General features: G+C 36.8%; 1 protein-coding gene across 2 annotated transcripts in view; it reads right to left on the reverse strand.

Moving 5' to 3' along the window:
• Positions 1–17,146, reverse strand: part of SPPL2A (signal peptide peptidase like 2A) — a 51,934-nt gene that overhangs the window by 14,588 nt on the left and 20,200 nt on the right. For both annotated transcript variants that reach the window (XM_059372818.1, XM_059372817.1), the window contains exons 6-10: positions 8,662–8,813; positions 5,636–5,732; positions 4,882–4,983; positions 3,866–3,947; positions 3,030–3,104 (exon numbers count right to left, since the gene is read on the reverse strand). In XM_059372818.1, the coding sequence (XP_059228801.1) occupies positions 3,030–3,104; positions 3,866–3,947; positions 4,882–4,983; positions 5,636–5,732; positions 8,662–8,813 (508 nt within the window). The remainder of the gene's footprint in view (positions 1–3,029; positions 3,105–3,865; positions 3,948–4,881; positions 4,984–5,635; positions 5,733–8,661; positions 8,814–17,146) is intronic.

Here is a 17,146-nt window from a genome sequence, read left to right on the forward strand (position 1 = left end):
TGAATGCCATCTATGCTTTATATTAGGATGAACATATCATCAAGCAGGTAGTGGGAAGATAAATAAATGCTGAATTTAAGGAGAATTTGATCAAGTAACTATAGTATTTCCCATGTGGGTGGGAAGCATAGTAAAAATCACTTTGGTGTTTTTAAGAGGACTTCACTGATGATCTGAGCTGAGTAGAAAGGAGGAGATAATCTCCAGTTACAGAAATCTTTCCCTCATGTTGCGCTTTGGGTTACAGAAGGGTAAAGTCATAGCAGTTTGGAAAATAGACTAATATTAAATATAATTCCTTACAGCAAACTCCCACAATATGATTTAATTTCCAGACAGAGTTCATTGTGGTTCATTTTCTAATTGTTATTTCAAACATTTAACTGAAGGCCATCACTGACATCCTCTCCTACATGTGAGTAACTACTATTTGCAATTACTATACCAATTTACAGGGGTGGATGGAAAATAAATGAAGACAGTTTTTTTTTGTTTCTGTTTTTTTACAGAGACAGAGAGAGAGAAAGAGAGAGAGACAAAGAGCAGGAGATGGGTCAGGGAGCAGAGAGAAAGGGAAAGAGACTCCCAAGCAGGCTCCATGTCCAGTGCGGAGCTCGACACAGGGCTCAATCTCATGACCCTGAGATTATGACCCAAGCCAGAAATCAAGGACTGGAAGCTTAATTGATGGAACCACCCAGGTGCCCCCTACGACCTGTACTCCTGTGGCTACCTCCTCTGCTTATTCATTAAAACTCTGCTAACACCTGTTGAAAGACACGTTTAAAATGTCCAATTTTTAATCCTTAAAATTTTCAGTTAAAAACAAAAACCCAATCAGGTATTACATATTGAGTTACTTACTAAGTAAAGTCTATAGCCTTAATAAAAAACAAACAAACAAACAAACAAACAAAAAACCCAAACCAGACTGAGAAGAAGGTATTCAAGAAAATCTATACTTGTGAACTCTAAAGAGCCCTTCTAATCTTTTCTACCAGATCAGTCACTGGGAACAAATAGGAAAAAAAGATGAAAAATTCTCTAGGCAGAGAACAAAGAGCCTCAAAGACATCTTTACTATTATCCTGTATCTTTAAAATTCTGCAACATTTTATGTTGAGGGATTGTAAATATTTTTTAGCAGACAGTTAACATTTACAAAGTGACACTAGGTTAAAACTGAATGGAGGGGTGCATGGGTAGCTTAGTCAGTTAACCATTTGACTTGATTTTGGCTCAGGTCATGATCTCTATACTGCGCTGGGCATGGAGCCTGCTTAAGATTCTTGCTCTCCCTCTCCCTTTGTCCTTTTCCTGACCTCTCTCCCACTAAAAAACAAACAACAAATAAAAAAACACTGAATGGAAAAATTTTTTTAAAGGGTTTAGATAGAGTTCATACCTTAGCCCCCGTGTACTATATGGGCCATATGCTATGACTATCTGCTGACTTAGAGAATGGTTTTGTACACAGAATGTTTCACTTTCATTATGGGACCCCTCTGGAGTGACTTACAGAAACGTTTCTTTTGAACTAAATAAACGGATACAAACTGGGATGGCTTTAGATAGAAAGCTTTCATTAACTGACATTTTTTGTTATAATCTATAATATTAATTCTATGCTTTAAAAAGGTTACTTTTGCTGAACAAAGTCAGTGACTCAAATAGCTCATCATTAAGACACAGAAAGATGCTAGTAAAATGGTCTGGTTAGCTGTAATATGGGACAGTTAACTACATTAACTCCTACTTGCATTTTAGCTCCCCAGTGGGGCACATCTTAGTGCCACATGTTTATGCCCTTATAGTAAATATTAGAAGTGCAGTTTTACAGTGATTTCTTTCACGCATGGTAGGGGCTAAAGAAGAGATAAAGAACTAATGGGGAAAAAATGCAGTGATTATAACAGCAAATACTGAGTCAAAATAAGACTCAACATAAAATGGGGAAAGCAGGAGAACTGAGCAATAAAATAAAATAAAATACTCAGGACATAGAAATAGGGACAAGTAGAAAAGCTGGGCAAATAATGAAGGACGACCACACTCACCCAACACCTCTCCCTTACTCTGGGAACAGCATCACTATTTTATGGAAGAGCTAATGGCAGGGGTGGGGGACAGGTGAACAAGGAGCTGTCAGCTGCTATTACTCGAACTTCATTGAAAAAGCCAGTCTGGGACAAAGAACAAAATGGACAGAAGTGGAAAGGGAGAGTATGTGCCCCTGGGTCTAGTTTCTTCTGAGGCCAGCTCCACCTTGGCTTCTATACACAGGTTGGATAGAAGAGCCTTTGTGGTCTAGAAAGGTTAGATCGGGTTCTGTCAGTTCCGACTGGAAGAATTCTACTGATGGCAGAGGGAGGCTGGAATGCTAGCAATACTCCCTCACACAATGGATTAGGAACCGGAAGCACAAAGTGTGAGTGACTTGCCAGGGTAGCAGTTACAGAGCTACACTTCATGCCATCAGACTTCCAGTGTGGAGTTCTTTCTTAGTCTCAAACTAGGGGTACAGAAATGAAAGCAGCAATGATACACTTTCCTTCTTTTTGTCGTTCATATTGTCTACAGTAAGCAGTGATTGTTTTACAACAAGAAAAGTTATTTTTAAATGGATAGGAAGAAAATTTATAGTCTCATGATCAGCCAGGAGACATTTTTCATTTAGCAGAATGAATTAAAAGCTTAAAATCATCTATTAGAAGGCCAACTTCATGGGGGGTGAGGATTATGGGCACATGGGGGGTTGGGTTATGGGCACTGGGGAGGGTATGGGCTATGGGGAGTGCTGTGAAATGTGTAAGCCTGATGAATCACAGACCTATACCCCCGGGGCAAATAATACATTATATGGTACTAAAAATAATTAGGAAAAAAAAAAAAGGCCAACTCCAATGACAATTTTCAAAAGAGAATTAGCACATACTCAATGGTAAACATCTGCAAAATCAGTTATCGAAGAACAGGTTTAAGATTCTCTTCTTATAACGTGTTTCTCATGGATTTCAAAAATATCATACCTTTGTGATGAAGGGTGTTATGAAAACAAAAAACACATCATAGAGGAGGAGAAGACCTAGAAGTATCACACATGACTGTTGAAAAAAAAGAAAAAATTTAAAGGTCAAACTTCCCTGTAAATGAAGAAATTATATGGTTTTGCAAATACAAATAAACATAATGAAATTTCATTTGAACACTTTTTCTAAGGCATTTAACAATTATTACTATTTGTAGTTTTATTCTACAAATCACATTAAAAATTTTATCTTCTTTAACCCATTCTTTAAAAAAAAAAGAATCACTAAATTAAAGAAATGTTCTTTGATGATATTTTTAAAGGATTTTATGAATTTGGCATATTATAGAAATAATTAAAAATATTTTAGCTAGCAAACCAATAGTTAGCTACGGCTGGTGATTTGTATTGACTGCAAAAGGACAGGACAGAGCTTTCAAAGAGAGGAGAAATCTTCTATAATTGATTGGGATGGTGGCTACTGTTATTCATTTGTACAGCTTCAATAAACTGTACACTTAAGATGGGAGCATTTTGCCACATGTAAATTATACTTGAATAAAGTTGTTTTAAAAAGAAAGAATTATTGGGGCGCCTGGACGGCTCAGGGGTTAAGTGTCTGCCTTTGGCTCAGGTCATGGTTTCTAGGTCCTGGGATAGAGCCCCACATCAGGGTCCCTGCTCAGCAGGACACCTGCTTCTCCCTCTCCCACTCCCCCTGCTTGTGTTCCCTCTCTTGCTGTGTCTCTCTCTGTCAAATAAGTAAATAAAAATCTTAAAAAAAAAAAAAAAGGAAAAAGAAAAAATTATTTTAGCTTGCAAAGCAGTACACTTTACCTTGAAGTTGGGTAACTTCAGTGTTTTAATTAAATTCAGACAGAAAGCGATCCCCAAGATATCTTGTAAAATCCAAGCCCACCTAAAATCAAAAGAATACTCTACTTGTTTATGTAGTTATGCTTAGATGGGACCTTTCAAAAGAAATAGATCATTAAAGTATTATTCAGTTGTTATGATTTGACTATTTGATTAAGCAGCAATTATAATGACAAAAAACCTCTCATATATTCCATATTAATTTGCTGTACTAGTAGAATAATGACTACTACTATAACTAAGGAAAAAGTGAAAGGCTACCTCAGAACATTTATCTTTAATCTTTGAACATATACATGTATGTTTCCTTTAGAAAGGCGGCTCATAACAAAAGATATTGGTGTTCACTTATGTCCAGATAGCTGGAATCTAAAGGAAATGAGAACTATGTAACTACTAGGAACTGATACATATTATTATCAGCTGAAGCCACCTTAAATTGTAAATCCTTGCTTCCAAATTTTAGGCTACAAGTAATTTAGGCTTTAGTAATTTTATTAATAAACCATTAAAAAGTTAAGATCTTTTTCTGGTCATCCTTCCTACAAATGGACAGATATTTGTATATTATTTTTCCTCTCTTACAGAAAAGGTAGCATACTCTATATATTCTTTTTTCACTTAAAAATACATCCTGGAAATCACTGCATATCAGTTTAAAGAGATCTTCTTTATCCTTTATAGCCGCATTGTACTTCATTGTGTGGATATATAATCGTAAGTATATTTTGAAGCCTATTTCAAAATAGGCTTAGATATTTAAACCATAGTACGTATTTTCTTATCTATATGACCTTGAACCCATTAGCACAAGATCTGCTTATGAGTCTTATTTAGCTTATTTCAAGACTATGGTGTTCTGGGATAAAAGCAAAAAAAAAAAAAAAATCCATAATTATCATAATATGCATAACTACCAAGCAAGATACAAAATCATGCATCCTTACTCTAAAGGCAAATACACTGAGTACTCATACCTATCTTCATTTCTAAATACAGCCCAAACAACAGCTACTGCAATGCACAGTCCAGAGAGAAAAATAAGTCGCACTTCAATGCTCTTGCCGCGAAATATAATCCTAAAAAAATAGACAGAAATAGGTTAGTCTACTCTGCAGATGAAATAAAATGTTCACTTAAACATGAGAAATGACAAATATTTTTTTTTTTTTTTAAAGATTTTATTTATTTATTTGACAGACAGAGATCACAAGTAGGCAGAGAGGCAGGCAGAGAGAGAGGAGGAAGCAGGCTCCCTGCTGAGCAGAGAGCCCGATGCGGGACTCGATCCCAGGACCTTGAGATCATGACCTGAGCTGAAGGCAGCGGCTTAACCCACTGAGCCACCCAGGCGCCCCGAGAAATGACAAATATTAACCACAGTCACAAGAAAGCTACTAAAATATCGATTTAAAAGCCCTAAATTTAAGTACAACAAATAATACATCAAAAATATTAATTCAACAGAACTGTCCATGATGACAATGTCTGATATCTGTGCTGCCCAGTACAGTAGCCAGTAGTAGCTACACGTGGTTAGTTAGCATTTGAAATGTAGCTAATGAGAGTGAGGAACTGAATTTTAAGATTTATTTAGTTTTAATTAATTTAAATTTTAATAGCTACATGTATGTTGGCTTACATAGAGTTAAAATACCACTCCTACTTTTCCATGTATTGTTTTAAATTACAAATACCAACATTATAGGATTCCTTGTAAGAGATACATACGTGCATCGTCCACATGGTATCTTACAAATGAGTGCAGCTAGACAGTTGTACAGACTCATTGCTGATGCTATGCAGAAGATTGCTATCATAACATACACTAGAAAAAAAGAAGACACTAAATTATATGAGAACAGAAGGAAATGTGATTAGAAAATATTTATACACGCAATAGTAATCTAGCTTTCTTACTGCATCATGATACTTTCAATGCAGTGACCATATTATTATCTGAATTGGTTATTAAGCTGAAAATATTTAGATCTTGAGTTTTATTGAAATGCGAGTGTTTAATGTGTTGTTTCGGTTCCATTACACCTGGTAGGACTGCTTAAGGGCTAAAGCTGGCTCTGCATTTTCTGTCATTCAATGATTCAAACTAACATGTCTACTGAAGATGTCTATGAAGTGAGATATAGACACTTGTAAGAACTTAAATGTAAGGAATGGACGAATTAAGTAAACAGTAGAAATGTTTTAAAAAATGCACCTTAGGGGGATGCCTGGGTGGCTCAGTGGGTTAAAGCCTCTGCCTTTGGCACAGGTCATGATCCCAGGGTCCTGGGATCGAGCCCCGCATCGGGCTCCCTGCTCATCAGGGAGCCTGCTCCCCTTCCTCTCTTTCTCTGCCTGCCTCTGTGCCTACTTGTGTTCTCTGTCTGTCAAACAAATAAATAAATAAAATCTTTTAAAAAATGCACTTTAGGGATGAGAACTGACATCTACCTTAAACAAGTTATCTATATTTCGTATGGTGGAATTTATCTCCAATTATTTGACCTGTGGTAAAACCAAATCCACTTAAACAAACCACTCTGTTATGATATGAAACTAAGGTAGTTAATGTTCACAAATATTTTTCTATATTAGCTATACTTTTTTGAAAATTATTTAAAATTACATCTAATCTTATTCTTAAGAAGGGAGAGAAATTATTATACTATAAAACAAACTATTTCACAATGGCAATATGAATTTTACCTGAATTTTTCAAATTCCACTAAATTTCAGAAAATTATAACTGTCCTGTAGATGAGAAAGGAAGAGTAATCTAGAGATAGTAAATCAGGGATAGCCACTTTCTTTCTTCTTCTTTTTTAAATCTATACACCTTTTATTGTATCTTTAAAATGTCACAGAAAAGTCTGAAAAATCATCCAGCATCTTGCTCTTTATGTAGGTGGACAACTTAGATCTTATTCATGAGTCTCCAGAAATCTTCCTTTTTCAGAAACACGGATACCATTCAAAAATTTTCTGATATCCTCATTTTTAACTGTTGGCCACTTTGTAATTGGTGAACTTGAACAAATTACTTTTTTAAAATTAATATATATTATTTGTTTCAGGAGTACAGGTCTGTGATTTATCAGTATTACACAATTCACAGTGCTCACCATAGCACATACCCTCTCTAGAATTTACTTTTTTAGTCTGTTGTCATTATTTGTTATTTGTTATTACTAGTTACATATGGTAATGTAAGCAGTAAAACAAAGACAATCAAAGACTGCCAAGTTATGTTCGGTGAGTCATCCACCAAAGGCTGCCAACCCAAGTTTTAAAACTTAGGTAGAAAGCATGTTCTTGAGACCTTAACAGAGTTCTATTTCATTCAATGTCATAGTATACTAGGAAAATGATTAGGTATGAGAAAGCATCTGGTTAATATAACCGTCTTTACTTTCTTGAGCATGACTTAACATAAAATGGTAAAGGAAACCTTACCAATTTGATATATTTCATAAATTAAAAATGGCAGCAACTTTAGCCATTAAGGAACCCATTTGGAGGTACATTATGTTTTGCAATACCACATCGATTTTGTAAGAGTTATAATTAACTCCCATGTCCTAGGATAACCAGGAGGTTTAATGATCTGCCTCCTACATAAAAAATTACATTGATAAGCAAGGTCAACTTTTTAAATACCTGAAAGTTTAAGGAAATTTCTCACCACAAATGAAAGCATGCTTTAGGGTAGGGTAGAGGAATCTCTTTTTTCTATCAAAGACCACTAATTAATTGAGGGTCAGACACAAACGAGTGAAGGCTAAGTATTAAATTAGAAAAATCAGCTACACAATGACAATGTAAATACAAATAACTATCCTAACATCTACTCCCCCAGCATGACATTGAAATATGAGTGACATTCAAATTATTCTTTTTCTAGTTGGAAATATAGGTCAGAGGTCTAGTTTTTAATGCTGCTACAGGACAGGAAATATTGGACAATAAGCTGAAACCAACCTGAGTACCTCAGTTTTCTAGTCCAGAAAATTGTGCTAATGTTCTCCAAATAAGCGCTGGAGCCTGTCGTGGTTTTCACAAAGCATTTTTGCTAGTTCTTACCAGGCCACTTCCTTTTTCCCTAGTCTCCTCCTCTTTGTGCTGTGCATTGCCCAGAGATGGCAAATTTCCATTCTTTCAGACCACCAACACGAATGCTCAGGGGATGGGCAAGCCCTTACAATTCCTACCCCTACCTTCTTAAAGGAAAAGTACCTGTTATTATTTAGAGCACAGGCAAGTACTTGTGTGTCTTTAGATGTAGTATGATCTTGACTGTTAACACAAGTAAAACAAAATTTGAGCAATACATCTTGATTTGGACCCTGACAAAAGAACAAAGCACACTTTAGGGATAAACAGAGGCAATAAATTAGTAATTTGAATAATCTATTTCGTGTAACTAAATACAGTCACCAAGAAGTCCTTAGTCTGCTGCTTAGATACTGGGCTCTCCAGCTTTATCTGCAGAGATGGAAATTTAGGGGCCACAGCAGTTCTTTCAAGTCATCCATGAAGAAGTGTTTTTGTCTCAAAGACACAGGATATTTTTAATCTAAATATTTTTATAATTTTTATCCTAGAGTGAGGGGGATCTAGCACTTCTGACAGTTTAGAGAGTTAACATTAATTTTCAATCATTTGTTTAAGCTTTCTGGGTATAATACCTTCAATCTAATAAAATAAATTAAAAGCTTGTAGGCTGAAAGTAGCAAATACAAAGTATGACTTCTTACCCAGCCATTTGTAGAAGAAATAAAGTAAGACCATCATAACACAGCACACGACCACAAATATTACAACTGTTAGAGGACTAAAAGTTAAATATTCTTCCTTCTTTCTCCTCATTTCTCTGTCTTCAGTGTTTGTCACTGCCTTCATGCTCTCCCTGTATAAACACACACAGGAACTTCAGCAAATCTCTGCCAAGAACGGTTATTTTTAAAATCTATCTCCAATACCAACTTAAATTTGTTTCTGACTACAAAGTAATAAACTTTAAAAAAACAGCATACATAACAGAAAATAACTTAATCTATGAAGTAAAAGGTCCCTATAATTTTACCCTCCAGAGATGATCTGTTATTAACCACTAACTTTTGGAAAAGCACTTTTTTCTGGAAGTGAAATTGTTGAAATAGAGAATGTTTATCATATAAATAATGTCTGCAGATGTTTATATGATCTAATTTGAAAACATATTGATGTAACGAATTTCAGATGATAACCAGTTTCTTTTTACACACTTAATACCAACTTACAGAGAGCAAAGTACTCCTAAAATTAGCTTTTCTTACATGTAAACACAAAATTCTTTCAATCAACTCAGCACTAACTGGATGCCTGTTCTGTGCTTATCAGTGTATTATGAAGAATTCAAAAGAAGTTCAAGACATAGTTTTATCTACCTTGAGTTAAGATAGCAAAATACTGTTTTTAATTCTCTCAACAACCCTTCTTAAGTCACACAGATAATAAAAGGCCGAGACAAAAGTTGAAGAGGAAAGAGTCAGTAGTGTTCTTTGTTGAGCAGTCTGTGTTCTGTCATCTTACTGTCTCCTCCCAGCTACATGGGGCCTACTACATACTCTTCCTCCTCCAGCCCCTTCAACTCTGACCAACTAAATTCTCCTTCCCATGGCATACACCTTGACTTTCTCATCAGGTCTGGACTTAATATAAACTTTAGGTTAAAAAAAAGTTTATTTCTATCAAACTGTACATTTGCCAGACTGCTTATTTACCAACATACCACTTTCTTACTAGAAAATTGTTAAATGGGGTGGTCACTATATTAAGCATCTCTGACTGTAGGGAGGCTGCCTGGGCAAAGAGCATGGAGAGGGTTTGGGGACAGTCACACTAGCACATTCCAGCAACTGCAGAGCTGGATGATAGAATATTAAACAGAATTGTCAATGAAAGTAGTATCTGAGTGGAAAAAGGTGCCAACTTTTGGTATCTGTCATTGCAAACAGATACATTTAAAATTGTTTTTATTATGGGGTGCCAGGGTGGCTCAGTTGGTTAAGCAACTGCCTTCGGCTCAGGTCAGGATCCTGGAGTCCCAGAATCGAGTCCCACATTGGGCTCCCTGCTCGGCAGGCAGTCTGCTTCTCCCTCTGATGTCTCCCCTCTCATGCTCTCTCTCATTCTCACTCTCAAATAAATAAATAAAAATTTTAAAAAAGAAAAACAATAAAACTTTTTATTATAGTGAAAAATTTATAAATTCAAATAGGTCAAAATGATTTATATATTCTTATTTAGTACACCAGTTCTCCAGGTAGATTCCTCTAAAGGAAAAGATAAGGGCACCTGGGTGGCTCAGCTGGTTATGCATCTGCCTTCGCTCAGGTCATGATCCCTGCTCAGTGGGGAGCCTTCTTCTCCCTCTGCCTCTGCTGCTGCTCCCCCTGCTTATACTCTCTCATGTAAATAAATATAAACTTCTAAAAAATAAATAAAGGAAAAGATAAATCTGGCAAAGGAAGACAAAGGCAATTTTTGGAAAGGAAATGTACTAGATTTATATCACATAAAAATACTATTATCATCTTTTAAAAACACTGTATCTCTAATCAGCTCAAGAGCCACATATAATGGAAAGTTAAGTTTTCTTTTTTCATTTTTTATTAACATATAATGTATTATTTGCCCCAGGGGTACAGGTCTGTGAATCATCAGTCTTACACACTTCACAGCACTCACCATAGCACATACCTTCCCCAGTGTCCATAACCCTCCCACCCTCTCCCTATCCCCCTCCCCCGGGCAACCCTGTTTGTTTTGTGAGATTAAGAGTCTCTTATGGTTTATCTCCCGATCCCATCTTCTTTCATTTTTTCCTTCCCTACCTCCCAAACCCCCCACTTTGCCTTTCAAATTCCTCATATATCAGGGAGATCATATAATTCTTTCTCTGATTGACTTATTTTGCTCAGCATATACCCTCTAGTTCCATCCACATAGTTGCAAATGGCAAGATTTCATTTCTTTTGATGGCTACATAGTATTCTGTTGTATATATATCCCACATCTTCTTTATTCATTCATCTGTTGATGGACATCTAGGTTCTTCCCTATTTTGGCGATTTTGGACATTGCTGCTATAAACATTCAGGTGCACGAGCCCCTTTGGATCACTACATTTGTATCTTTAGGGTAAATACCCAGTAGTGCGATTGCTGGGCCATAGGGTAGCTCTGGAAAGCTAAGCTTTCTTTCATGCTATCTTGAGTTTATGAAGCTTGAGGACCAATGATTTCATTATAGTAAGACTTTAACTTTCTACTAAGAAGTTTTCTATGCAACTAAGACATCTTTCCCTTTTGCGTAAGGTACATTTTTCATTTGGCAGGGTAATTCTGAGTTATATGAGTTCTGGTTCTGGCAAATTTTCCCTTTCCTACGCCTTATTCTCTTTCCCCTTCTCTTTTTCTTTCTTTCTTTCTTTTTCTTTTTTTTTTTTTTTAAGATTTTTATTTATTTGACAGAGAAAGAGAGCACAAGCAGGGAGAGCAGTAGGCAGAGGGAGAAGCAGACTCCCAGCTGAGCAAGGAGCCCAATGCAGGACTTGATCCCAAAACCCTGGGATCATGACCTGAGCCAAAGACGCTTAACCAACTGAGACACTCAGGTGTCCCTCCTATTTACTGGGACACTCAGGTGGCTCAGTTGTTAATAAGCAGCTGCCTTTGGCTCAAGTTGTGATCCCAGAGTCCTGGGATAGAGCCCCAAGTCCAGATTTAGCAAGCAGTTTGCTTCTCCCTCTTCCTGTTCCCCCATCCCTCCACATGCATGCTCTCTCTCAGCCACCGCAGCACCACTCTTTCTTATATTATATGTACATCCCGCCCCAACCATCTCCACACATACACTTAGTTCTATCTTTATCCTATTTTTAGAATCAATCACCTCAATTTCAAAATCCAAAATCCTGAAAGAGAGAATTTTAAAAGCAGCAAGAGGAGCTCCTGAGTGGCTCAGTGGATTATAGCCTCTGCTTTCGGCTCCGGTCATTATCCCAGGGTCCTGGGATCGAGACCCACATCAGGCTCTCTGCTTAGCGGGAAGCCTGCACCCCCCTCACCTGCCTGCCTCTCTGCCTACTTGTGATCTCTGTCTGTCAAATAAATAAATAAAATCTTTAAAAATAAATAAATAAAAGCAGCAAGAGAAAAGTTACATATAAGGGAAACTCTGTAAGATTATCAGCTGATTTTTTTTTTTTTTTAAGATTTTGTTTATTTATTTGACAGAGAGAGAGAGACACAGTGAAAGAGGGAACACAAGCAGGGGGAGTGGGAGAGGGAGAAGCAGGCTTCCTGCTGAGCAGGGAGCCTGACTCGGGCCTCGATTCCAGGACTCTGGAATCATGACCTGAGCTAAAGGCAGATGCTTAACAACTGAGCCACCCAGGCACCCCTATCAGCTGATTTTTCAACAGAAACTCTGCAGGCCAGAAATGGGTGACATGATATATTCAGAGTACTGAAAGGAAAAACTGTGCAGCCAAGAATACTCTGTCCAGCAAGGCCACCATTCAGGATAGGAGGAAAGAGAAAGAAGTTCCCAAACAAAAGCTAAAGGAATTCATCACACTAAACCTGCTCTACAAGAAATGTTAAAGGGGACTCTTTGAGTGGAAAGGAAAGACCATAAGTAGAAGAAAAGTAGGAAGCACAAGAGCAATAAAAATAAGTATATATAAAAATATCTGTCAAGGGGCGCCTGGGTGGCTCAGTAGGTTAAAGCCTCTGCCTTCAGCTCAGGTCATGATCTCAGGGTCCTGGGATCGAGCCCCACATCGGGCTCTCTGCTCGGCAGGGAGCCTGCTTCCTCCTCTCTTTCTGCCTGCTTCTCTGCCTACTTCTGATCTCTGTCAAATAAATAAATAAAATCTTAAAAAAAAATTACCTGTCAAGACACAAAATAAAAAGATGTAAAGTATGATATCACATACCTAAAACAGGGGAAAAAGAGAGAGGAGTAAAGAATGAGTTCAAACTTAAGCAACCATCAACTCAATATAGACTGCTATATGCAGATGTTATATACAAACCTAATGGTAACCATAAATCAAAAACCAGTGAAATATATGCAAAATATAAAGAGAAAGGAATCCAAGTGTATCTCTAAAGAAAGCCAACTAATTGTGAGAGTAGAGAGCAAGAGGAGAAACAGAGAACTACAAAAAGAACAACAACAAAAATAAAACAAGTAACAAGATGACATTAAGTACATGTCTATCGATAATTACTTTGTATGTAAATGGATGAAATGCTCCAATCAAAAGACACAGGGTGAGAGAAAGGGTTAAAAAAAACAAGATCCATCTATATGCTGCCTAACAAGAGACTCATTTCAGACCTAAAGATACACACAGATTGAAAGCAAAGGGAAGAAAAACCATTTATCATGCAAACGGTATGAAAAGAGAGCCAGGGGAGCAATAAAAATGGACTTTAAAATAACAACTGTAACAAGAGACAAAGAAGGACATTCTATAGTAATAAAGGGGATTCAGTAATAAGCTGTAACAATTGTACATATTTATGAGGCCAATATGGAAGCACCAAATACATAAAATAGTTAAAAACAAATATAAATAAGTGATAGTAATATGGTAATAGCAGGAGACTTTAACATCCCAATTACTCATAGGACAGAGCATCCAAACACGAAATCAACAAGGAAACAGTGGCTTTGAATGATGCACTGAATCAGATGGATTTAACAGATACATTCAGAACATTCCATCCTAAAAGAGCAGAATACACATTCTTTTCAGGTGCACATGGAACATTCTCCAGAAGAGATCACATATTATGCCACGAGTCTCAATAAATTAAAAAAATCATAGTCATATCACACACATCTTTTCTGACCACAAAGCTATGAAACCGTAAACCAACCACAAGAAAAAATCTGGAAAGACCACAAATAACATGGAGGTTAAAGAACACGCACTAAACAACAAATGGGTCATCTAAGAGATCAAAGAAAAAAATAAAAAATTACATGGAAACAAATGAAAATGAAAACAGAATGGTCCGAAATCATTGGGATGCATCAAAAGTTGTTCTATGAGGGCAGTTTATAGCAATACAAGCTGCTTCAAGAAGGAGAGATCTCAAACAACCTTAAACCTAACGAAGTTAGGAAAAGAAGACACAAACCAAAAACCAGCAGAAGGAAGGAAATAATAAAAGATCAAAACAGAAATAAAGGAAACAGAAACTAAAAATCCCCCAATAGAACGGACTAAAGAAATCAGGGGCTGGTTCTTTGGAAAGACCAACAAAATTGGTAAATCTTTAGTCAGACTCATAAAAAAGAGAGCAAGAACTCAAACAAAATCACAAATGAAAGAGTAAAAGTAACAACCAACACCACAGAAATACAAAGGATTGTAAGAGAATACCATAAAAAATTACATGGCAACAAACTGGAAAACTGAGAAGAAATGGGTAAATTCCTAGAAACATAACCTCCCATAACTGAATCAGGAAGAGAAAATCTGAACAGACTGATGACCAGCAATGAAACTGAATCAGTGATCAAAAAATTCCCAACAAACAAATGTCCAGAACAGAAGGCTTCACAGGTGAACTCTACCAAATATTTAAAGAGGAGTAAATATCCATTCTTCTCAAACTATTTCAAAAAACAGAAGAGGAAGGGAAGTTTCCAAATTCAGCCTATGATTCCAAAATCAGGTAAAGACTCTATTAAAAAAAAGAACTAGGGGCGCCTGGGTGGCTCAGTGGGTTAGGCTGATGCCTTCGGCTCGGGTCGTGGTCTCAGGGTCCTGGGATCGAGCCCCACGTCGGGCTCTCTGCTCTGCGGGGAGCCTGCTTCCTCCTCTCTACCTGCCTCTCTGCCTACTTGTGATCTCTGTCTGTCAAATAAATAAATAAAATCTTAAAAAAAAAAAAAAAAAAAAGAACTACAGGCCAGTATCTTTGATGAACATAAATGCAAAAATCCTCAATGAAAAATTAGGAAACCAAATCCAACAATAAATTTTAAAAAGTCATTCACCATGTGATCAAGTGGGATTTATCTCCAGGATGCAAGGGCAGTTTAATATTTGCAAATCAATCAACATGACACATCAGATCAGTAAGAGAAAGGATAAGAACTATATGATCAATAGACACAGAAAAAGCATTTGACAAAGTACAACATCCATTTGTGATAGAAACTCTCAGCAAGGTAGGTTTAGAGGGAATATACCTCAACATAATCAAGGCCATAATCATACTTGATGGTGAAAAACTGAAAGCCTAAGGTCAGGAACAAGACAAAGATGTCCACTTTCCCTATTTTTATTCAACATAGTACTGGAAGTCCTAGCCACAGCAGTCAAGCAAGAAAAAGTAGTAAAATGTATCCAAATTGGTAAAGAGGAAGTAAAACTTTCACTATTTGCAGATGACATGATACTATATATAAAAAATCCTTAAGACTCCACTGAAAAACTATTAGTACTGATAAATGAATTCAGTTAAGGTCACAGTATACAAAACCAATTTACAGAAATCCACTGCATTTCTATATACTAATAATGAAGTAGCAGAGGGGGTGCCTGCATGGTTCAGTTGGTTAAGCATCCAACACTTGGTTTTGGCTCAGGTCATGATCTCAGGGTCCTGAGACTGGGCCTCTCATCAAGCTCTATACTCAGCATGGAGTCTGCTTGTCCCTCTCTCTCCCGCTCTGCTTCTCCCTATGCACTCTATCTCTCAAATAAATAAAATCTCTTAAAAAAAAAGTGTAGTAGAAAGAGAAATTAAGAAAACAGTTCCATTTACATTATACCAAAACTAATAAAATACCTGGCAATACACTTAACCAAAAGGTCAAAAACCTATACTTTGAAAACTATAAAACAGTGATAAACAAAACTGAGGACAACACAAACAAATGGGAAGATATTCCATGCTCATGGATTAGAAGAAAAAATATTGCTAAAATGTTCATACCACCCAAAGCAAAGTACAGATTTTGTGTAATTCCTATCAAAATATCACCAACATTCTTTACAGAACTAGAAAAAAAAACAATCCTAAAATTTGTATGGAATCACCCAAGACCCTGAATAGGCAAAGCAATCTTGAAAAAGAACAAAATAGAAGATATCATAATCTTAGATTTGAAGATATACTATAAAACTATAGTAATCAAAACAGTATGGTGCTGGCACAAAAGAGGACACATAGATCAATAGAAGAGAGAGCCTAGAAATAAATCCACAATTACATGGTCAATTAACCTTTGACAAAGGAGGCAAGAATATGCAATGAGAAAAAGTCTCCTCAACAAATGGTGCCTGAAAACCTGGAAAAGAATGAAACAGGGCCATTTTCTCACACCCTACACAAAAATAAACTCAAAATGTTAACCTTACATCTGTCAGAAGGGTGAGATCAAAGGACAAGAAATATCGTTTGGTGAGGATGTGGAGAAAAACGAACGCTTGTGCAGTGTCAGTGGAAATGCAAATTGTTGCAACCACTGTGGAAAATAACATGAAGTTTCCTTAAAAAATTAAAAAATAGAAGGGTGCTTGGGTGGCTCAGTCGGTTAAGCATCTGCCTTTGGCTCAAGTCATAATCTCAGGGTCCTAGATGGACACAGGACCTTACCCCGCACCCCACCCCCACTCATGCTCGCTCCGTCTCTTGCCTCTGCTCTCAAATAAATAAATAAAATAAATAAAGAAAGAAAGAAAATTAAAAACAGAATTACCATATGATCCAGAAATTATCCTTTTTTAAAAAATGTTTTATTTATTTATTTGACAGAGATCATAAGTAGGCAGAGAGGCAGAGAGAGAGGAGGAAGCAGGATCCCCGCAGAGCAGAGAGCTCGATGTGGGGCTAGATCCCAGGACCCTGGGATCATGACCCAAGCCGAAGGCGGAGGCTTTAACCCACTGAGCCACCCAGGCGCCCCTGATCCAGAAATTATCCAAAGAAAATTAAAACATTTATTTTAAAAGTGTCTATTATAGCATTATTCACACTAGCCAAGACATGGATGTAATCAACCTCAGTTTCCATCCACAGATGAATGGATAAAGAAAATGTGGTGTGTGTATATCTATATATACACACACACACACACACAAAATGGGATATGATATTACATATACACACACACACACTAGGATAGGATATTACTTAGCCCTAAAAACGAATGATATTGCCATCT

Source organism: Mustela nigripes, chromosome 13 (genome assembly GCF_022355385.1).
Source record: "Mustela nigripes isolate SB6536 chromosome 13, MUSNIG.SB6536, whole genome shotgun sequence".
Classification (NCBI taxonomy): Eukaryota; Metazoa; Chordata; class Mammalia; order Carnivora; family Mustelidae; genus Mustela; species Mustela nigripes.